Source organism: Schistocerca serialis, chromosome 1, assembly GCF_023864345.2.
Source record: "Schistocerca serialis cubense isolate TAMUIC-IGC-003099 chromosome 1, iqSchSeri2.2, whole genome shotgun sequence".
In the NCBI taxonomy this organism is placed as follows: Eukaryota; Metazoa; Arthropoda; class Insecta; order Orthoptera; family Acrididae; genus Schistocerca; species Schistocerca serialis.
The window spans coordinates 1,176,512,722-1,176,537,870 of record NC_064638.1 but is presented as its reverse complement, the minus strand read 5'-3'; the positions used below and the strand labels follow the sequence as shown (position 1 = coordinate 1,176,537,870).

The following is a 25,149-nucleotide window of genomic DNA, read 5'->3' as shown; positions in this document are numbered from 1 at the left end:
GGTCTGCCAGTTTTGCAATTCATATTCTTTTGGTACACTCTCATTGACAGAGACATGTCATTTGTGTAATATATGGTAATCAGTTAAAAACATTATGGCCACATTCTTAATAGTTTCTTAGCCCACACTGGACTACTAGCTTCAACTTGAAATGACATAGATTCTACAAGTGCTCTGTATCTGACAAAGAAACAGAGGATGCAGGACCTTCAGCTATTATCAAGATGGCTCCACCATCTCTTTCCTACGAAGGAAGAAATACTGTCTCCATGACTGCTCACCTACTATTTCTGCAACCTGACATACATTCACAACCAGCAGATAACCAGGTTCCAGTCATATGCTGGAACCATCCTACATGGTGGCAAGTCAGTACAAGCCAGCGCAAGCACCAGGTGTGAGTAAAGTTTGAGGACAATGAACAAAACATGCTGGCTCATTGTACACGGTGTCTCCTGTGGCAGCCATATGCAGTGCCATTCCCACCGCCAGCAGATCTCACCTCAGTGACCGTGGCACTGCAATCGAGTCCCATGCTCCACATGGAATTCCTTTCACCCATCTATTTAAAACCTCACTCAACAACTAGCAGCAGCATTTGCAGACACTCCAAGCTTTATGCCAGCCGCATCCAGTGGCCCATCCTTCAGAGCAACAGCACTTGCTCAGCGTCCACTCCGGGCTCCATGGCGGCTGCGCCCAGTGGCTCATTAGTCACAGCACATATTCTTCTTTTAAGCTTTCACTCAGCATACACTCCAGATTTTATGCTGGCTGTGTCCACTGGCTCATCTTGTGAAGCACACAATGACCCTCTTCTGTTAGCCATTCCACAGCAAACTGTGTACCAGCCCGGACTTGCAGATTTCAACAGTGTTACTTGTCAAGTTTTCTCTCTCTTTGTGAGTCACTAAAGACCGTGCTTACTTGCCAGGTGTTATCTCTAACTGTGAAGTGTTATTGTTTAGCAAACGTCAGACAGTAGCCCAATTATGACGTCAGACAGTAGCCTAATTATGCTACTCGAAGAGGTACTCTCAATAAAGAGTACGTTGTTCTTTGTCTGCTTGAGATCCCATACTTCTTCACGCACCATACACCATCCACAACAGAATGTTCGCACTCAAAGGAGGTTCCACTTCCCGATTAGGACTGGAGTTATGTCACTTTTGTTGTAATTTCTGGGTACATGGTTATTTGTAGTAAGACTATAGAAACTACAGAGCAACTGATATTCATAAACACACTCTACAATTCTTGAAAGTTTGAAGTTTTTGTTGAAAAGTACAGGATGGAATGTAACAATATTATGAAAAGGAAAGTTGCTACTAACCATATAGTGGATATGCTGAGTTGCAGATAGGCACTACGAAAAGGCTGTCACAAATAAAGCTTTCAGCCCATAAGGCCTTCGTCAAAAATAGACAAAAAACACACACTTACTTATGTATGTGTGTGTGTGTGTGTGTGTGTGTGTGTGAGAGAGAGAGAGAGAGAGAGAGAGAGAGAGAGAGAGAGAGAGATCTATTTTTGACGAAAGCCTTACCGGCCGAGAAAGCTTTATTTGTGACAGTCTTTTTGTCGTACCTATCTGCGATTCAGCATATCCGCTATATAGTGAGTAGCAACTTTCTCTTTCATAATATTGAAAAGTACTGACATATTTCTAGCCATCATACTATAACAATCTGCGCCATAGTCAAAAGGAATGACAAAAGAAGGAAGTAAGATGACACAACAAGATCATTAGAGAGGCAGCACAATCTCAGAAGAGAGAAGGATGGAGAAGGAAATCAGCCATGCCCTTTCAAAGAAACTATCCCAGCATTTATTTTACGTGATTTAGGGAAACCATGGAAAACTTAAATCTTGCTGGCTCAATGAGGATCATGATAAATGAAATTTTCAATGCCATTTACAGTTGAATAGTTTTCTGTACATAACTCAGAAAAAAACAGTTTTGTACAAAGAAGATGTGTCATCACCAATAACAAGAATGCACAGTAGAAAGAATATCTACAATGTGGGAAAAGATAGATTGCTACTTACCATACAGAAGAAATGTCAAGTTACAGACAGGCACAATTAAAAACACTCACATGTAGCTTTCGGCCACAACCTTCGTCAGTAAACAGGTGGAATATACAGGGACTAAACTCCAATAGGCACAGCGTCCTGGGACCTCTGCTGTTCCTGATCTATATAAATGACCTGGGTGACAATCTGAGCAGTTCTCTTAGGTTGTTCGCAGATGATGCTGTAATTTACCGTCTAGTAAGGTCATCCGAAGACCAGTATCAGTTGCAAGGAGATTTAGAAAAGATTTCTGTATGTTGTGGCAGGTGGCAGTTGACGCTAAATAACGAAAAGTGTGAGGCGATCCACATGAGTTCCAAAAGAAATCCGTTGGAATTCAATTACTCGATAAATAGTACAATTTTCAAGGCTGTCAATTCAACTAAGTACCTGGGTGTAAAAATTATGAACAACTTCAGTTGGAAAGACCACATAGATAATATTGTGGGGAAGGCGAGCCAAAGGTTGCATTTCATTGGCAGAACACTTAGAAGATGCAACAAGTCCATTAAAGAGACAGCTTACACTACACTCGTTCGTCCTATGTTACAATATTGCTGCGCGGTGTGGGATCCTTACCAGGTGGGATTGACGGAGGACATTGAAAGGGTGCAAAAAAGGGCAGCTCATTTTGTATTATCACGTAATAGGGGAGAGAGTGTAGCAGATATGATATGCGAGTTGGGATGGAAGTCATTAAAGAAAAGACGTTTTTCATCGCGGCGAGATCTATTTATGAAATTTCAGTCACCAGCTTTCTCTTCCGAATGTGAAAATATTTTGTTGAGCCCAACCTACATAGAAAGGAATGATCACCAAATTAAATAAGAGAAATCAGAGCTCGAACAGAAAGGTTTAGGTGTTCATTTTTCCCACGCGCTGTTCGGGAGGGGAATGGTAGGGAGATAGTATGATTGTGGTTTGATGAACCCTCTGCCAAGCACTTAAATGTGAATTGCAGAGTAATCATGTAGATGTAGGTAGATGTAGATGTCAGGAGGTTGTGGGGCAGGGAGGTGGGGAAAAATGGAACAAAACAAGAGAAGGGAAGGACGGGTGGATGCGTTGGCAGAAGGCTGCAAATAAACGGGGGGTGGGGGGGCAGATATGAGAATAGGGAGGAGATGACAGAACATACGGGGTGGAAACTGTTGGGTGAAGGGTATGGAGACAGTATGTTACTGTACGTTGAGGCCAGCATAATTATGGGAGTGGAAAATGTGTTGTAAGGATAACTCCCAGTTCAGAAAAGCTGGTGGTGGAGGGAAGGGCCAGATGGCACAAGTAGCTAAGCAGCCATTGAAAACAAGTGTTTTACCTTCAGCTGCATGTTGTGCCATAGGGTGGTCTACTTTGCTCTTGGCTACAGTTTGGTGTGGCCATTCATCCTGGTGGACAGCTGGTTGGTAGTCATACCAATACAAAAAGCTGTGCAATGATTGCAGCAGAGCTAGTAAATGACATGGCTGCTTTCACAGGTGGACCAGCCCCTGATGGGGTAGGATAAAACTGTGGCAGGAATGGAATACAAATTGCTGGGTGGGTGGATTGGGCAGGTTTTGCACCTGGATCTTCCACAGAGATATGATCCTTGTGGCAAGGCGTTGGTATTGGAAGTGACATAGTGATGGGCTAGAATGATGTGGGCATTGGGTAGATGACGGAACACCACTTGAGAAGGGGTTGGAAGTATCTCGGGTAGGATGTCTCTCATTTCAGGGAACCATAATAGGTAATCAAAGCCCTGGTGAAGGATATAGTTCAGTTGTTCCAATTCGGAGAGGTACTGGGTGACAAAGGTGACACTCCTTTGTGGCTGGTTTTTCGGGCTGGGGGGGTTGTTTGAAGGCCTTGGTGAGACCCTCAGCATATTGAGCAAGGGAGTTTTTGTCATTGCAGATACATTAACACTGGGCAGCCAGGCTATATGGGAGGGATTTTTTGGTGTGAGAGGGACGATAGTTGTCAAAATGCATGCACTATTGGTGGTTAGTTGGTTTCACGTGGACAGAGGTGCAGATGGAGACATCAGAGACAAGGTGGTCAACATCTAGGAAGGTGGCACACTTTGTTGAGGAGGACCACGTAAGCAGATGGGAGAGAAGGTGTTGAGAGTGCAAAGGAAGGAAGATAGCTTGTCTTGGACCTGGATCCAGGTCATGAAGATACTATCAATGAACCTGAACCAGACCATGGATTTGGTATTTTGGGAGGCCAGAAAGGTCTCCTCCAGTTGGTCCACAAGTAGGTTAGCATAGGTGCGTGCCATGTGGGTGCTCATGGTTATGCCAAGGGTTTGCTTATATACCTTCTCTTCAAATGAGTAGTAGTTGTGGTTTACAATAAAGTTAGTAAGGTGTATGAGGTAGTGGGTTTGGAGTCTGAAGGATGTTGAGGAAGGTAGTGTTCAATAGCGGTAAGACCATGGGCATGAAGGATGTTGGTGCATAGGGAGGTGGTGATGAGTAGGGATCCAGGTGGTAAACGGGTGGGGACAGTAGAGAGTCAGTGAGAGAAGTGGATGCTGTCTTTGATGTGGGAGGCTAGAATACGGGCAGTTGGTTGGAGGTGTTGGTCAATGAGTGCCAAAAGTCTTTCAGTTGGGGCACAATAACCAGCCACAATAAGGCATCCAGGATTGTTGGGTTTGTAGATTTTGGGAAGCATGTAGAAGGTGGGTGTGCAGGATGTCATAGAGATTAGGAGGGAAATGGATTCACGTAAGTCTTTAAGCAGGGATTAAATTTTGTGTTGGACTTCTAGGATGGGATCACTATGGCAAAGTTTACAGAAGGAGAAGGCAGACAACTGGTGAAAGCCTTTGCCTGGCACCCACAGCAATTCATCACAACAGTGGTGGGGCCTTTGTCTGCTGGTAGGACGATTAGATCAGGATTTGTTTCGAGGTTATGTATGGCTGTTCTTTCTTCCACTGAAAGGTTGGTGTTCTGAGGAAGGGACCTGGGGAAGGATGGTGAGGCTATGTTGGAGGTAAGGAATTCCTGGAAGGTTAGCAGCAGGTGGTTAGGTGGGAGGGATGGGGGGGGGGGGGGGGGGCAGGATCATGGTTGGATGGTTGTACAAACTGGAAGAGTCAGGGCTCAGTGTTGGAATTATGGTGGTTTTATAAAAACACGGGAGAACTGCCGGATATCAGTAACGTCCTGCCACGATATTTTGGCACAGAGTCTTCTGGCCATCTTCAGGTGAGTGCCACTGTGGTGTGGAGGCTAGACTCTGCCACTTTTAAACCGACAGTATTTTGGCAGTACGTTGATGACACTTTTATAGTGTGGCCTCATGGTCTGGACCATCTCCAAGAATTTTTACGTCACATGAACTCCATACATGAAAACATAAAGTTTACTATGGAGATAGAGAAAGATGGTTGTCTGCTATTTTTAGACGTCTTGGTGCAACAGAAGAGTGATGGCACACTTGGTCACTCGGTGTACAGAAACCCCACTCATACAGACCTGTATCTACAAGCTACTAGTTGCCACCATCTAGCACAAACAATGGGCATTCTCAAAACCTTGATCCACCGTGCCCATACTATCTCTGATGCCAACAGTCTTCAAATGGAACTGGAACACATGCAAAAAGTATTTTTGAAGAACGGCTTTTCACCTAGGCAAGTGAACAGAGTGATGAAGACCTACAAACGACGGAACAAGGAAGAGAAAGAGGCCTTCAGGTCGACTGTTTATCTACCATTTATTCTTATTATTATTCTTCACAGATAGGCAGAATATTGAGAAAGTATCAAGTGAGAGTCATCTTTCGCCCTCCTTCCAAAATTTCATCACTGGTGGGATCAGTTAAAGACGACCTGGGCCTGCGTAAACCAGGTGTTTACAAAATTCCGTGTGAATGTGGCAAATCATATATAGGGCAAACAACACGAACTGTGCAGGAACGCATTGTGAAACACCAACGGCATACTCGCCTTCTCCAACCCACCAAGTCCGCAATCGCCAAACATTGTATTTCTACAGACCATTCCATGAATTACAACGACACAAAAAGTTTGGCCCATACATCAAACTTTTGGAGTTCGATTATCAATGAATCTGTGGAAATAAGATTGTCTGACAACGAGACTCTCATCAATCGAGATAGCGGTTATCAGCTAAACTCTGCTTGGAATCCTGTTATAGAGAAACTTCGTAGTCGACGTAGTTATCTGCATAAAGATGGAAATTGGCCTGATACCGATACGCCAGGCTTTCACAGTGGAGGGCGCGAGGCGCAGCGCACGGAGCCGTTATGAACGCAGACGCTGAGCAGTGCATGTGCAATGTCACCTCAGTAAGGCTTTAAATAGCAGAGCTCAGCGCGTACTCGCCAGTACTACTACAGTGGCACTCACCTCTGTGCCGAAATATCGTGGCAGGACATTACCGATATCCGACAGTTCTCCCGTGTTTTTATGGAACAATCAGTACGCCAGGAAAGCTTTAAACATCACATGGTGGTTTTGCTTGGAGGGATTGGCAGAAAAAATGTGCTTCCATTACAGGGATCGGGAGAAGGAGAGCAGATGTAGATCTCGTATCTCTGTGTATCTGTGTGTGTTTCCACATGTCTTTACATATTCTTTACGCATCTTTACACATATTTTCAGGTATCCAGCTCTTCTCACACCCATCAATACCTATTTTGCTCAGTTCTGCGTCATTCCCATTTCCTTTGCACCATTCCTGCCAGAACAGATATTGCTCCAACTTTCTGCACCAGTTTACAAAAGTATCCCTTTCCCTGGTTAAAACCCAGTCTCTCATCCTGTTTCTCAAATTATGTCTAAACCATGGAATCCCCCAAATGGCCTAACTTTAAGATTCCTTTCTCTGGATCCAACCCCCTCCTTTCACAATGGCCTACACCTTTTCAGATTCCACCAATCCCTAGCCCTCACAAACCTAGTACTGCAAAAACATACCTCTATGGCACAGGAATCCTACAACTACCACTGCTCCAGGTCACCTCCATAAATTATTCAACCTGCTGACATCCTGCTGCTGCCTCGGGGCACTACTATCCAACCCCTATTGTGCCCACAGTGTTCCTCCTCATCCACCCCTCACAGCAGCAAACCCTGCCTGCATGAGCATCTATAGAAAGGTCCCAGAACTGCTCTTATTAATAAACGGTCACAGTGCTCACATAGTACTAAGGACGAAAAGCTGACTGAAACCAGATGTAAACTGTAATGAAATTCTAAACTCAGATTGGAATGTATACAGCACAGACAGGCTGGACAGTGAAGGGGGAGGCGTGTTTATAGCGATAAAAAGTGCAATAATATCGAAGGAAATTGACGGAGATCCGAAATGTGAAATAATTTGGGTGAAGGTCACAGTTAAAGCAGGCTCAAACGTGGTAATTGGATGTCTCTATACGTCCCCTGGCTCAGCAGCTGTTGTGGCAGAACACCTGAAGGAAAATTTGGAAAATATTTTGAGTAGATTTTTCCGACCATGTTATAGTTTTGGGTGGAGATTTTAATTTACCAGATATAGACTGGGAGACTCAAACATTTATAGCGGGTGGCAGGGACAAAGAACCCAGTGAAAATTTTTTAAGTGCATTATCTGAAAACTACCTTGAGCAGTTAAACAGAGAACTGATTCGTGGTGATAACATATGAGACCTTCTGGTGACAAACAGACCTGAACTATTTGAAACAGTTAACGCAGAACAGGGAATCAGCGATCATAAAGTAGTTACAGCATCGGTGATTTCAGCCGTAAATAGAAATATTAAATAAGGTAGGAAGATTTTTCTGTTATAAGCAAAAGTGACAAAAAGCAGATTTCAGAGTTCTTGACAGCTCAACATGAAAGTTTTATCTCAAATACAGATAGTGTTGAGGATCAGTGGTTAAAGTTCAAAACCATCGTACAATATGCATTAGATGAGTATGTGCCAAGCAAGATTGTAAGACGTGGGAAAGAACCACCGTGTTACAACAACCGAGTTAGAAAACTGCTTCGGAAGCAAAGAAAACTTCACAGCAAACATAAACATAGCCAAAGCCTTGCAGACAAACAAAAATTACACAAAACGAAATGTAGTGTGAGGAGGGCTATGCGAGAGGCGTTCAACGAATTCGAAAATAAAGTTCTATGTACTGACTTGGCAGAAAATCCTAAGAAATTTTGGTCTTATGTCAAAGCGGCAGGTGGATCAAAACAAAATGTCCAGACACACAATGACCAAAATGGTACTGAAACAGAGGATGACAGACGAAAGTCCGAAATACTAAATGTCTTTTTCCAAAGCTGTTTCACAGAGGAAGACTGCACTGTAGTTCCTTCTATAGATTGTCGCACAGATGTCAAAATGATAGATATTGAAATAGATCACAGAGGGATAGAAAAACAATTAAAATCGCTCAAAAGAGGAAAGGCCGCTGAACCTGATGGGATACCAGTTCGATTTTACACAGAGTACGCGAAGGAACTTGCCCCCCTTTTTGCAGTGGTGTACCGTAGGTCTCTAGAAGAGCACAGCGTTCCAAAAGATTGGAAAAGAGCACAGGTCATCCCCATTTTCAAGAAGGGACGTCGAGCAGATGTGCAGATCTATAGACCTATATCTCTAATGTCAATCAGTTGTGGAATTTTGGAACACGTATTATGTTCAAGTATAGTGACTTTTCTGGAGACCAGAAATCTACTCTGTAGGAATCAGCATGGCTTTTGAAAAAGACTATCATGTGAAACCCAGTTCAAGCTATTCGTCCATGAGACTCAGAGGGCCATAGACACAGGTTCCCAGGTATATGCCATGTTTCTTGACTTCCACAAGGCGTTTATTACAGTTCCCCACAGTCGTTTAATGAACGAAGTAAGAGCATATGGACTATCAGACCAATTGTGTGATTGGATTGAAGAGTTCCTAGATAACAAAACGCAACATGTCATTCTCAATGGAGAGAAGTCTTCCGAAGTAAGAGTGATTTCAGGCATGCCGCAGGGGAGTGTCATAGGACTGTTACTATTCACAATGTATATAAATGGCCTTGTGGATAACATTGGAAGTCCACTGAGGCTATTTGCGGATGATGCTGTAGTATATCGAGAGGTTGTAACAATGGAAAACTGTACTGAAATGCAGGAGAATCTGCAGCGAATTGAGGGATGGTGCAGGGAACGGCAACTGAATCTCAATGTAGACAAGTGTAATGTGCTACGAATACAAAGAAAGAAAGAAAGATCCTTTATCATTTAGCTACAATATAGCAGGTCAGGAACTGGAAGCAGTTAATTCCATAAATTATCTGGGAGTAGGCATTAGGAGTGTTTTAAAATGGAATGACCATATAAAATTAATAGTCAGTAAAGCAGATACCAGACTGAGATTCATTGGAAGAATCCTAAGGAAATACAGTCCGAAAACAAAGGAAGTAGGTTACAGTACACTTGTTTGCCCACTGCTTGAATGCTGCTCACCAGTGTGGGATCCGTACCAGATAGGGTTGATAGAAGAGATAGGGAAGATCCAACGGAGAGCAGTGCACTTCATTACAGGATCATTTAGTAATCACGAAAGCATTATGGAGATGATAGATAAACTCCAGTGGAAGACTCTGCAAAAGAGACGCTCAGTAGCTTGGTATGGGCTTTTGTTGAAGTTTCGAGAACATACCTTCACCGAGGAGTCAAGCAGTATATTGCTACCTCCTACGTATATCTCGCGAAGAGACGAAGAGGATAAAATCAGAGAGATTAGAGCCCACAGAGAGGCATACTGACAATCTTTCTTTCCACGAAGAATACGAGACTGGAATAGAAGGGAGAACCAATAGAGGTACTCAGGGTACCCTCCACCACACACCGTCAGGTGGCATCCGGAGTATGGATGTAGATGTAGATGCCTAGCAATAGCAAACCCTGCCTAGCTGACTTTTCCAACTTGCCACATCCTCCAAAACTTCCTACCAACCTCCCACCAGATCCAGAGCCAGAATATTCCCATAACACTGTTGTTAACCTTTCCACCAAAACCCTCAGCTCCACAGAAGTTTCTGTCCAATCCAAAGGCCTCACCTTTAGTCTGACATCCAAATTTAACCACGCTGGACTTGTCAACGACCTACTCTCCTTCTGCCAATCCTGGCAATGGAAGCACTTCCTTGCTGCCAATTCCTCCAACCAAAACCATCCTAATTCCAACACTGAACCCTGCCTCTTCCAGTTAATACCACCATATAACCGTGGCCCTTCCCGCTCCCACCTAACCACCCCCTGGTAACCTTCCAGGAATTCCTCACCTCCAACTTATCCTCACCATCCTTCCCCAGGTCCCTTCCTCAGAACACCAACCTTTCAGTACAAGAAAGAACAGCCATACAGAACCTCAAAAAAAATCCTGACCAAATCATTCTACCTGCAGACAAAGATTCCACAACTGTTGTGATGAATCACAGTGATTACCTGGCAGAAGGCCTCCGCCAATGGTCCGCCTCCTCCACCTATAAACTTTGCTAGAGTGATCCCATCCCAGAAGTCCACCACAAATTCTAATCCCTACATAAAGCCTTAGGCCCTTCCCAGACATCTTCCCTGAATCCATTTCCCTCCTCACACCTATGACACCCCGCACACCCACCTTCTACATGCTTCCCAAAATCCACAAACCTAACAATCCTGGATGCCCCACTATGGCTGGTTATTGTGCCACCATCGAAAGAATTTTGGCACTATTTACCAACACCTCCAACTAACTGCCTGTGATCTAGCTTCCCACATCAAAGGTATCAACCACTTGCCTCACTGACTCTCCACCATCCCCACCCCTTTACCTCCTGGATCCCTACTTGTCACTGTTGACAACACCTCCCTGTACGCTAACATCCTTCATGCCCATGGTCTTACTGCTACTGAACACTACCTTCCTCGTCGTCCTTCAGACTCCAAACCCACTACCTCTTTCCTCATACACCTCACTAACTTTATCCTAACCCACAAGTACTTCTCATTTGACGGAAAGGTATACAAACAAATCCATGGCATGGTCATGGGCACCCACTTTGCACCCTCCTATGCCAACCTATTTATGGACCATCTAGAAGAGACCTTCCTAGCCTCCCAAAACATCAAGCCGATGGTCTGCTTCAGGTTCACTGATAATATCTTCAATAAGACACTCTATCTTCCCTCTATCTGACAGTTTCAACCCCATATGTCCTGTCATCTCCTCCCCATACTGGTCTCACACTCTGAGTATTTGCAGTACTCTGTAAATGCAACCACCTGTCTTTCCCCGTTCCTCTCCTTTTTCATTCCTTTTTCCCCCCTCCCTGCCCCACAAACTCCAGACACTGCACCTATTGGAGTCTAGTCCCTGCACACTCCACCAGACAGCGTTCATCTCTCTCACCACCCATACTCTTCCATCCCTTCCCCTTCCCCACCCGCTCCAATTGCTGCTTGCATCCCATGTGGTGTAGCATTCCGGCTCGAGATGCTGGAATTGGTGGTCGTGTGTGTGTGAGACTTGCTTGCTTCTCTGTGTGTGAGTGTGTGTGTGTGTGTGTGTGTGTGTGTGTGTGTGTGTTTACTAATGAATGTTGTGTGCATGTGAGAGGTGAGTGTCTTTTAATCATGCCTGTCTGCAACTTGACGTTTTTTCTTTACGGTAAGTAGCAATCTATCTTTTCCTACATTGTTGATATTCCTACTTGGAGTTTCCATTGTTTGGTCATGGTAGAAAGAAAATATATGAAATCGAATACTCAAAAGTCATAGGTATGCATACAGATTAGAATTTTAATTGGACTTTGCTTTTTTAGACCTTGCCAAATGTTTGTTTTCTTTGCAAGTGATTGTTGATTTTGGAGGCAATATCATAAAAATGTTACGATACTTTGCATATTCCCATACACTAATGGCATACAGAGTCTAGTCCTTTTCTGGGAAAAAGAATATCTTGTGCCAAAATAAGCTTGAGGATAATATATTGTGTACATCCTCAAACCTCAAGTATGAAACTTTTTTAAAAAGTAGGCATTCTAACAATAACTTCACCCCACAATTTCCTTGTTGTGAAGCTTATAGTTACAGCTGGTCGTAATGGTACATCCTGTCACTAAATTTAAATGTAGATTAAGATTAATGTGAAAGCTAGCTGGTGCAAATAAACAAAACTATAATAGGTCTTAAAAACAAAAAGAGAACTATGAAGAGTCTTTGAATCATAAAAAGACTTTTCTTACGTCACTTTTGGTACCAGAAAAGTAAATGTTTGGCCTATTGTAGAACAAAACTGAAGGTAATCAGATACATGCTTTTCTTGTCCTATCCACACTTGTGATCCATAACTGACTGAATGATAAACCCTAAGCTGTCTTCCATCTTTTGCTTATTGTAACACCAATCTAAAATGATATGTTAGAAATACAAACCCTCACTGTATCCAGTCCTCTTGATCCAATATCAGTGCAGGAAATTACATTTACTCTCTCTGACTGGAACTGTTTGAACTTCCCAGTTCGTATTGCCTCAGGCATTGCACCGTTGAGATTGATACAGCTAACACCATTCTCATTTAAGAAGAGGGATATCCAGTCACAAGTGGATGATTTATTGCTGTGAAATCATCAAGAAAACTTTAGGCGGAATTTTATACATTGTATGTAACTTTAACATGTTATGATTTTTTTCATTACTACTAAGTGTAAACACTTCATTACCGAAAAGGGAACCAAATGATTTTAGAAACTAGTTGAAAATAATAGTCTCACCTGAATATAAGAAGTGGAATGCCTGATTTTGAATCAGACTTTGCAATTCTAAGCAATTCCTCAGGTTTCTGAGACTTGCCCAAGCGAATAAATTTCTGTGGTATATGAGTCATCACTTGGTGCAGAGAGCCAGTTGTCACTTTCTTTAATGAGTCTACCTAGAATTAATGGCGCAATGAAAATGTGCTACAAGCAATTAACCTTTCAACATATTACTATAATCACTTGTTGCTGTTTGTGCAGAAGTATACTATTTCATACCCTTCAAAATTTTTGTTTCACGGGATTTCTTACATTTTCTTGACATGATTGATTTATGGCATGCTTACAGACATCCAACAGATATGATGATTCCTTTTTGCAAACAATATTTCAACGACTCAGCCACGAGTTGCTAGCTGGTGTCTCATGTTGTGATGTAATTGGCCTGATCTGCTAGTTAATCTTATACAGTTAACCAATTATATTTTGTTCCCATACCTGATGTTGGTCCAAACAAATATGTACATTAATGTGGGTATATGATCATACTAAGTAAGCAAATCTCTTCATAAAATTATATTCACAACCATATATTACAATCACATTTTGTTTTTTGAAAATATGTTGTTTAAATGATTAAAAATTGCATATTTTGCATCTCAAAAATGAAATGTCTTGGGGAATAAATTTGTAGTGTTTCGTAATTTAACAAGTTTTGTGGATGACACATGACAGAAGCCAACATAGTTTCACACCTAATGAAGAACATAGCAGAGAACGAATATCAAGGATATCACTACATCAGAGGACTTCATCACTTGGTGCCAACATATTGAGGCAATGCACCTGAAAAAAAGAGTTTGCTAAAACAAGTTTGACAGACTTCTAAATGTTGTAGAGATGGCTGTCATGAAATACCACCAGGACTTCATATTTTTAATGTAGTAAATGGTAAGAGAAGAGATATGTGAGTTTGTGGACTCCGTTAACATCAGTCCCAATAAGATGGCAAAACACATCAACATTAATTGTCAAATGCAGCCAGGAGCAAGAATTAGTATAATTAATTTCAGAAGAGGTTCATTAATCACTTGCACTATCTCTACACATCAAACCTACATATAGGAATGGAGTTGGAAACACCAACTTATGCTGCGACCATCAAATGATATCCAAGTTGTTGAAGACACTGGCCCTCCTCCTAATTTGATCAATGTGCAGATAAACAGACACTTGGAGAATACAGGACAACATGCCTGTATGGGTTGATTGTGGGTGCTACTGTAAAGAAGGAAGAAGAGTGTTATGTTACAAGACATTGACAACCAGGCAGTTCTATACACGTAACTGCAAAAGACTACAGCCAACCTGCACGATAGAGCCCATCATCATACCCTGGTCGACATTACTCTCCAGTACACTACATTAGTTCACTATAAAGAAGTTCCAGCAGGCTAAATTAGGCAAACTAAACAAAGCCACCGTCTATGGAGGTCAGCTGCCACAGACTAAAATTCTCAATGAACAACAGTACTCAAGATATTGGGAAATCACACTGGCATTACCACAGACAACCAACCTTTCCTAGAACCAGGAGATTCTGGGGTAACATTTTCAGTAATATTGGATGATTATTGCCATCAGCTGACAAAGATTAAGTTCTGAGATTCAAAGGCTCCTGCGCTGAAGACTGCACATGGGAGGCTTAGTGAGTAGACTTTTTTATGTATCACATACAGGGTGCTCAGAATTTTTTATGTATCATATACAGGGTTCTCAGAAACAATCTGAAAAACTCATAAGAATATTGCAGGGTAGGTTGTCCTGAGAAATAACTTTTAAGAAAAATATGTTTCCAAGTTAATTAGTGTTGATGTCAGCCAATGACTGTTACACATGGACCTGTGTATAAACACACATACACGTTTTCTACACAAGGTGGTGGTACACGTAAGATTACAGTGTACTGCAAAGCAGAGTATCGAAAATGGTGTTAAATATTCCATATGTCTTGATTTCTGATGAAGACTATGTCATCAGATATTACTATCTATCTCCTCCTCTTTCTCCTCCTCCATGCTCTAAACTTTCTACTTAAGTACGAAAGTACTGAGTCAATAAAAGAAGGAATTCATTTGCTAGTTATATAACACAGCACTGTTAGATGTTTTAAATTTGTTTCACATCAAAGCACTTTCTCAGGAGCCCATAAGCTAACAGACTTTATACTATAATACCACAAACCTCAATCAGCTGTCCTAAAATACTTGGCAGGCTTGTTGGCATTGTAGCACTCACTAATGTCAACTGAGTCCCTTGAGGAAGGTTTGTAGACATGTCTGCATGACCACAAAACTGAAACAATATCATAATTTCATTATTTATTTAGTACTTTGATTGTATGTAGTACACTGTACAAGATGATATTGGACTTAACTCTAGTCACTAAAAAGAACGATTATCACAAGATGTATGATCTAGTTCAACACATTACAAAATTAGAAATGTTGCAGATCTAGACATTTATTGTAATTCAAAAATTTGATTCCTGAATAGAAGCAGTGGTACTGTAGGTATTCTCTAACAGATCTCACGAAATCTTTAATATTTGGTGTACATTTTATATCATTTGGCAACTTGCTGAATAGTTTTATTGCCATACAGCATGTACCTTTCCCATACAAACTTTTATTGGCTAGGAGTACATGCAAGTTACTTTTTTGTCTAGTATTGTGATTATGTAAATCAAAATCTTTTCTAATAGTATTATAGTTTCCAATTGCATTTTTTAAAATATACATTTCTGTGTCAAGAATGAACATGCATGGTAGTGGTAGCACTCTCAGTATTTTAAATTTCAGCTTATATGACTGTCTAGCCCTGCCCCTTATAATAATCTGAATGGCTCTTTCTTTGGATTCTGGAGGTTCCCAGAGCTGCTGGTGAATTCTGCTGTCACATGAATCCATATTTAAAATGGGCATTAAAATATGTGTAGTGGACACACATTAGTGTCTGTGGATTTATGCATTTTCCATAGCCCTTAAATGATAACAACCTATACACATTTGGCATTATTGATGTGTTCAATATACTTGTACCATTTTAGGTCACTTTGAATCCAAATCTCAAGAAATTTGTTGCCTCTTTTTTCACAGAGGGTTGCTGGTTGATGGTGATGTCAGGATAATGCAAGGTATTGTTTTGGCTGCTATTTTCATGTTATACTACTATTTTCATGTTATTTATTATAAGCAGATTTATTATTGAAACTTCCTGGCAGATTAAAACTGTGTACTAGACTGAGACTCGAACTTGGGACCTTTGCCTTTCATGGGCAAGTGCTCTACCATCTGAGCTACCAAAGCACGACTCATGCGCCATCCTCACAGCTTTACTTCCGCCAGTAAAGCCATATCATTTATTGTTGACCATTTACTTAGTTGTTTTGTAATGGAGTTTACTTTATGTCGGATGTCTTCATTTTTTGCTAATTTTACAAACACTGCTGTGTCATTAGCAAACAGAATTATTTTGTGTGAAGCAACATGCAAATCCAGATCACCATTCTTCTGACAGATATACTGATACTATATGTGCCTTTTCATGTACATGTCTGATGTATACTTCCTGTATGCTTTCATTGAGAAACGAACGAATCCTTTCATTTGACAGTCCCCTAATGCTGTAGTATTCAAGTGTTCTATGATGTACCACATCAAAAGCTTCAGTTAAGTTTAAAAATATACCTGCTGTTTACTTTTTCTCCATCAGTGGCTTTTAAAACTGTGGTTACACCTTCATAGACTGCTACCTCAGTTTATTTCTTACTTCAGAAACCATGTTGAGAATTGGCTAATACTCTATGTTTGTTCGTAAACTTTAATAATTTATTGTAAATTATTTTTTTCCAATACTTTTAAAAAACAGGATGTTATTGTAATGGATTGATGGTTTATCAATTTATCTTTGTTGCTGGCTTTTGATATAGCAGTAACTTTGTCTGATCAGGAATTATGCCTGATTAATAATAAGTTACATATGTGAACGAGAGGGTCAGTTATATTTTAGAGAAAGAGCTGTAAGATTCTGCTGGGTACACCATCAATTCCTGCTGAATTTGTTGTTTTTAGGTCTGTAACAGCCTTGATTGTACCCTCCCTGCTAAAGTGATCCACAAGGATTGATAATTTACAGCTAATGATCTTGATTTCCACTTGCTGCTGATCTGCACTGACATTAGTTTTTATTAACCCTTTCTACTCCGATTTTTCTACTCACAGCATTCTTTGCAACTCTTATTTATTTTATGTGATTAAGGATTTGAGGCATTACAGATTATTACACTACTGTTAAAAAAATAAAAATAAAATTCAATATGAAGTCACTTGACAACTTTATTATCTTTTACACTAGTTTTGAAACTGTTATGTATGAGGCGGAACTATGGGCCTCATGGAAAAAGAGTGACCCGGCTGAGTCACACAATTTTACACTTAGTCTGATCACGAGGTTTGGCCATTAATTTCACGCATTGATCATGTAGGTTGACGTGAGGATCAATGAACTATACTTGATGGGATGTATACGGAACATCTTAGATGATTAGAAAGTTAGTAGACAGGAATACAATTAAATACTTAGTTTTTAATTCAGCTTCAGCGGTGAACGTCGATCTTGACTTTGTACAATAATATTTACAAGTGCAGTTTTAGACTGAACTGCGAATACTTCTTTGCAATTCTGATTGCTTCACACATATAGATCAATCGTCAATGCATAAACTGTACGTGGCACCTGGCTAGGACATAGCTACTGACTTAGCTGAAGCCTATGCTAACTAGCGTCTCTGCAAATGAGATCTCTGAAGCTATAACCAGTGAACCATTCCTGTTAAAGTCAGCTGTAGAACTGGCCAGTGTGCTAGCTTGTCTTGGTCTGCTAGCGTCGACAGTGGCGACTCGCGGGTCCGATGTGTACTGACAGACCGTGGCCGATTTAAAGCCTTGCGGTGACACCACAGAAACTACACTGGTCTTTGTTTATGGTTGTTTATAATTTTTTCTGTATGGTACTTTTTAAAACATTCTCCCGGTAAGTCCAGGCAACTATGTTTTGTAGTAGAAAATGTTTCCCTTCTTCCCCCTTTTCCCATGCATTTGCTACAAATCTTCCCACTTAGTCTCCCCTCAGTGTCAGACGATAGTGGTCCTCCTCTTTTCTTTGAATTTTATTTCTCATCTGGCCAACTAGCTCTCTGATTAGATACTTTCGTGGGAAAGGTGAGTCTGCAGTTGTTCCCCACATTTTTTGTTGTCTATTGAGTAAAGAATGCAACTGTTCACTACAGTAACTTCAATCAGTTGGAAGAATACTTCTTCCAACCATTTGTATGGGTGCCTTGTAAAATTACAACAACCATAGTCCTATCCACTCCTCCTGTAAACTTTGAGTATTCCAAAATAACAGTAGATTTCATGAACTGCACAGGCTCTTTCTGCCTATACCCAGTGACAAACTGGATCTGAGGACAAAAGAATGTACTCAACAGAGTCATTGACCTCTTGTTATAGAATGAAAGACACAGTTTTCATCTCACTTTGATAGGCACACAACTCATATTCAGCAAGTTTTGTCTTCTCCAAATCACATGGAAAATAAGGCATAACTATATGTGTTAGATGAAATTTTGTGCAATTCCCTAACAAAGGGAGGGCTTGGGTAGAACCTGTCAGTAAAAATGTGATAGCCTGAACCACCTGTACAAGCTAGCAATTGCTGTGCCAAATGAACCAAACATAACTGTTTTCTGATTCACACAGACAGAAAATTAGTAAACCACATTTCATAGGCTCCTTTAAACTGTAGCACTTGAACTGAATTCTTCTTTTGACTCCTACTGTGCGCACATCTATAAACACATTTCTTTTTGGTGCATCAAGTTTTTTGCATTTACTGTCAATACACTCACTAAGAATCTTCACCTTGCTCCATCTCATACTTTGACACCCCTGAGCTGTGACAGGTAGAACTAAATGCACCATCCAATATATTTGAAAAAGAATAAAAAAGAAAAGGAGACAAGAAAATAATCCTTGAAAAATGGAGTTCATTCCAGTCAGTGTTCTGTAAAATAGTCAACTAATTCTGCCTTCAAATTCTCGGTCATGTTAAATATCACACCAAGAAAAGCTTTCAATTCTTCTAACAGAACATCTCCATGAGAGCCACAGGGGTGTTTTGTAAGTGGAGTGATTTTCTGTTTCTTGTCTTTAGCATACATATTTGTGGCATTCACAACTTCATTAATAAAATTGCCAGTGAAGAAGAGTTGGAAATATTCAAGTTTGGATATTAGTTGAACACCATGAGGAATGGTAAAACCTTGTTGCATGAAGAAAGAAGAAAGAAAGAACTTTACGAAATCACCATCACCATTATGATAAACTTTCCAGGTATCTGCTAAAAGTTTTGTGTTTTCATCACTGTCCACTCCCATCATTAGGTTCAGATTCACAAGAACTTATATCACTGGACATGGCAGAAGTTTCTTTCCATCACTTTCATCACTGAATTCTCTTCCGTCCTCACTGTCTTCGAGAAGCCACCTGGCAATATCATCATCACTTACACATTTTGTAACAGCTTTGAGTAGTCAGATCTTCATACTAATTGCTGCCATGTGTCTAGAAAATCTAAAAATGGAGTGGACAGAAAGCACAATAATGGAAACATGTTGGACATCATCCAATATTGGAGATGTAGCAGAAAATAGTAGTGACGGACATAATCCAACAGTGGATAGGAACTGGTTAAATTTTCAGCTATTCCATTGAATTAACAGTTGAATATATTTGCTGTTTCACTAGGCTCTGTAATAGTTTTATCATTTTGTGTATAGACAATATTCTCATTGGTTTCATATGTTTGCCCTTTTCCCTTTTTTTATAATTTTCCACATAGCTTTCACTTTACTTGTCCATTGTTATATACCTATCATCGTACATATTTTTGCTTGTTTTATAACATTACGCACAATTTTTATGTATGTTTTATACTGAGTACGCATATCTGCTATAACATTATTTTCATTGCAGATCTGAAGCAGTTCCCTCATTTTTTGGCAATAAGCTCTAATTTGTTTAGAGATGCATCCATTGCTTTTGTATTACTTCTGATAATTACCACTGTCAAACAGAAGGATGTATCAGAATGTTGTGTTTCATAGACAGGAGACCAATCTTCACTGTGCAATAATGAAATAAAATAGTTTAAGCTTTCACCTTTAGTATGTTGTTATTTGCCTGACCACCTTCAATGGTGATAGTAATTATTACAAGCTTCATGGTCATTGAATTATGTACTGAATTGTTTTATAGCCCACTTAAATTTCTCTGTATCTGTCAGGATTCAATCCAAAGCTGTCTAACTGGTTGACATTATTCTTGTTGTGAGATTTACTGTAACAGTATGATTACACGATTTTATGAGATTAACTGGAGGGGGGCTCCCTTTCTACATTTGCTGAGAAAGTCTGTGTTAAAGTCATCATATCTTATTGAATTTACTTTATTTATGGATCATTCATTTTTTTTCCAGAAACACCTCAAAATTTCCTGATGGAGAACAATACACTGTGGTTATTATCAAATTTAATTTTGAAATTAAAAAAAAAAAAAAAGGAAAGTGGATAAGCTACTACAGACAGCGTAGTGAACACATTATTGTAGCCAAGATAGACACAAAGCCCATGCCTACCACAGTAGTTTATATGATAACCAGCTCCGCAGATGGTGATGAAATTGATGAAATGTATGATGCGATAAAATAAATTATTCAGATAGTTAAGGGAGATGAAAATTAATAGTCATGGGGGACTGGAATTTAATAGTAGGAAAAGGAAGAGAAGGAAAAGTAGCAGGTGAATATGGAATGGGGGTAAGGAATGAAAGAGAAAACCACCTGGCAGAATTTTGCACAGAGCATAACTTAATCTTAGGTACCGCTTGGTTTAAGAATCATGAAAGTAGGTTGTATATGTGGAAGAGACCTGGAGACACTGGAAGTTTTCAGATAGACTATATAATGGTACGACAGAGATTTAGGGACCAGGTTTCAAAATGTACAACATTTCCAGGGGCAGATGAAGACTCTGAGCACAATTTATTGGTTATGAACTGTAGACTAAAACTGAAGAAACCAAAAATGTAGGAATTTAAGTAGATGGGACCTGGATAAAATGAGAAAAAAAACAGAGGTTATAGAGAGTTTCAGAGAGAGCATTAGGGAACGACTTATCATTTTCCCAATGATAAGGGAGGAAGAACAGATAGTGGGAAGATGGGCAGAGTATTTCAAAGATACACTAAGCACCAGCCTAGAAGATGAAGAGACAGCTGCACAGGAGGGAAGAGTGGAGCTGGAAGTAGACAATGAAACAAATGAGGCAAGAAAGCCAACACTACAAGAGGTCTCCCAGGCTGTGCACAAGTCAAAAAACAATCGAGCCCCTGGGGAAGACACCATAATTGCTGAATTAATAAAAACTGGTGGTGAGGCTGTAATAAAGGAACTGCACACATTAATATCAGATATATGAGAAACAGCAACTATGCCAGATAATTGGAAAATTGGAATAATAGTTCCCATTTATAAGAAAGGGGACAGAACAGCATGTGAAAACTATAGAAGTGTAACACTCCTAAGTACAGCTTATAAGATCTTCACAAGTATATTAAACGAAAGGATACGGAAGTGTGCAGAAGGCATACTAGGGGAATATCAGTGTGGCTTTCGACTGGGCAGAGGAACAACTGATCAAATATTTGTGATAAGGCAAATGATGGAAAAGTTCTATGAATATGATATAGATCTGCATTTCTTATTCATCGATTTCAAACAAGCCTTTGACAGCATAAATTGGCAAGAACTATACAGAGTACTGAAAGAAGTTGGTATATGTGCTAAATTAATAAGACTAATCAGAATGACAATGACAGAGACAAGAGCAAAAGTAAAGGTCCGTAGCAGAACAAGTGAAAGCTTTGACTTTAATAAAAGTGTGAAGCAAGGGGATAGTCTCTCCACTGTCCTATTCAACATAGCCCTGCATAGTGCAGTAAATAAAATCAACGAAAGAGGCACCATATTTATGAAAACTAGCCAGATATGTGCATACGCTGATGACATTGCTATAGTAGGAAGAAATACCAATACACTCCTAGAAACATACCGGGCAATGGAAACAGAAGCCTTAAAAATTGGCCCCATAGTAAATGAAAACAAAACAAAATATATGGTAATGTCACAATCTGAGGCCAGAAGAACCCCTAAAAACCTAAACATCAATGGGAAATGCTTCAATGGAGTGTCCTCTTTTAACTACTTGGGAGCCCTAATAACAAATGATAACAGTATTGGAAAGGCTATAAGGGAAAGAATACAAACAGGAAACAGAGCTTACTTTGCAAATATGCAGCGTTTCAAAAGTAGCCTTGTTACAAGAAAAACTAAATTGCTAATATATAATTCCCTAGTCCGCCCAGTTATCACATATGGCTCAGAGGTATGGTCGTTGACAGAACACGATAAAAATGCTCTAAGAAGCATTGAGCGGAAAATACTATGCAAAATCTATGGGCCAATAAGGGAGGAAGAAGGCTGGAGAATATGCTACAATGCTGAATTACAAGAGCTAATACAAGGCAGGGACATAGTAAAATTTGTGAAATCACAGTGAATACGATGGCTAGGACACTTGGAGAGAATGGCAGAGGATAGAATTCCAAAGAAAATGATGAAAGGTATGAAAGGTATGATCCATTCGGTTAGGCGAAAAGGGAGACCTAGAAGAAGATGGATCGATGAGGTAATAATGGATATCAGCAATATGGGAGTCCGGGGGTGGAAAAGAGCAGCAAATAACCGAGAAGTGTGGAGGAAGATTGTTGAAGAAGCCAAGGCTCACCAAGGGCTGTAGAGCTACTGAAGAAGAAGAAGAAGAAGATTAGGGAATGACTGACAAGAACAGGGGAAAGAGATAAAGTAGAAGAAGAATGGATACTGTTGAGAGATGAAATAGTGAAGACAGCAGAGCATCAAGTAGGTGAAAAGATGAGGGCTAGTAGAAATCCATGGGTAACAGAAGAGATACTGAATTTAACTGACGAAAGGAGAAAATATAAAAATTCAGCAAATGAACTGGACGAAAAGGAGTACAAACGTCTCAAAAATGAGATTGACAGGAGTTGCAAAATGGCTAAGCAAGGATAACTAGATGACAAATGTAAGGATGTAGAAGCACCTCCGCTATATGGTGAGTAGCAACTTTCCTTCACAAGATGTAGAAGCATGTATCACTAGGGATAAGATAGATACTGCCTACAGAAAAATTAGAGAGATCTTTGGAGAAAAGAGAAGCAGCTGTATGAATATCAAGAGCTCAGATGGAACACCAGTCCTAAGCAAAGAAGGGAAAGCAGGAAGGTGGAAGGAGTATGTAGAGGGTCTATACAAGGGCGATGTAGTTGAGGGCAATATTAGGGAAATGGAAGAGGATGCAGATGAAGATGAAATTTGAGATATGATACTGTGTGAAGAATTTGACAGAGCACTGAAAGACCTAAGTCGAAACAAGGCCGTGGCCACAGATGAATGGGGAAACTGGTAGAAGCTGACTTCGCGGAAGAGCAGTTTGGACTTTGTACAAATGTTGGAACACATGAGGCAATACTGACCCTACGAGTTATCTTAGAAGATAGGTTAAGGAAAGGCAAATTATGTTTCTAGCATTTGTAGACTTTTTGACTGGAATACTCTCTTTCGAATTCTGAAGGTGGCAGGGTTAAAACACATGGAGTGAAAGGCTATTTACAATTTGTACAGAAACCAGATGGAAGTTACAAGAATCAAGGGGGCATGAAAAGGAAGCAATGGTTGAGAAAGGAGTAAGACAGGGTTGTAGCCTATCTGCGATGTTATTCAATCTGCATATTGAACAAGCAGTAAAGGAAACAAAAGAAAAATTTTGGAGTAGGAATTACCATCCATGGAGAAGAAATAAAAACTTTGAGGTTTACCGACAACATTGCGATTCTGTCAGAGACGGCAAAGGACCTGGAAGAGCAGCTGAACGGAATGGACAGTGTCTTGAAAGGAGGATGTAAGATGAACATCAACAAAAGTAAAACAAGGATAATGGAATATAGTCAAATTGAATCAAGCGATGCTGAGGGAATTAGATTAGGAGATGAGACACTTAAAAGTGGTAAATATGTTTTGTTATTTGGAAGCAAAATTAATGATGACTGTTGAACTAGGGAGGCTATAAAATGTAGACTGGCTATGGCAAGGAAAGTGTTTTCTGAAGAAGAGAAATTTGTTAACATCGAGTATAGATTTAAGTGACAGGAAGACGTTTCCGAGGGTATTTGTATGGAGTGTAGCCATGAGTGGAAGAGGAACGTGGACAACAACTAGTTTAGACAGGAAGAGAATAGAAGCATTCAAAACGTGATGCTACAAAAGAATGCTGAAGATTAGATGGATAGATCATGTAACTAATGCGGATGTACTGAATAGAATTGGGAAGAAGAGGAATTTGTGACACAGCTTAACTAGAAGAAGGGATCGGTTGGTAGGACACGTTCCAAGGCATCAAGGGATCACCAATTTAGTACTAAAGGGAAGCGTGGAGGGTAAAAATCGTAGAGGGAGACCAAGAGATGAATACACTAAGCAGATTCAGAAGGATGTAGGTTCCAGTAGTTATTCGGAGATGAAGAGGCTTGCACAGAACAGAGTAACATAGAGACTACAAAGCTCACTCAAATTCTATATTCAGAGTACAGATTCCATCAGAACATGAGTCATGTGAGCTCTATGGGACAGAGAAAATTAGCTGTCACTGAGCACCACCTCTAACATACTAATGAAACTAAATATGATGAGAGCAGTATTGTGAGGCAAATGTCAAGTTTCTAGGTCATCATAATTAACCAGTCTTAGGAAATAAAGATGTCAGAAAATCTGATAAACTGAGATGGAGGTTTCATTTTAAACAAGGCTTGGTGTCCAGCACTCAATTTATTACGATCTTGCTGGCTATCACATCCACCATAGTAGGGAAATGCTGAGAGAACATACATTTCACAGAGTATTAGTGCAACTTCCAAAAAACAAAAGGATATCAAAGTGCGTAGTGGGTGTTGAGTCAAACTCTCGCTATGAATAACAGCATGGGATTGAGGAGACAGTACCCAACCTGACATATCTGCATTGAGGCACTTATCATACCGCAGCACAAGTTTTTCAATACCCTCAGTATACAACCTGACATATCC

At 40.3% G+C, this 25,149-nt stretch overlaps 1 protein-coding gene across 1 annotated transcript in view; it reads right to left on the bottom strand.

Moving 5' to 3' along the window:
• The window catches only part of LOC126418657 (probable ATP-dependent RNA helicase DDX28), an 85,043-nt gene that overhangs the window by 10,501 nt on the left and 49,393 nt on the right, over positions 1–25,149 (bottom strand). The window contains exons 8-10 of the mRNA XM_050085540.1: positions 15,053–15,163; positions 12,827–12,984; positions 12,488–12,671 (exon numbers count right to left, since the gene is read on the bottom strand). Of these exons, the coding sequence (XP_049941497.1) occupies positions 12,488–12,671; positions 12,827–12,984; positions 15,053–15,163 (453 nt within the window). The remainder of the gene's footprint in view (positions 1–12,487; positions 12,672–12,826; positions 12,985–15,052; positions 15,164–25,149) is intronic.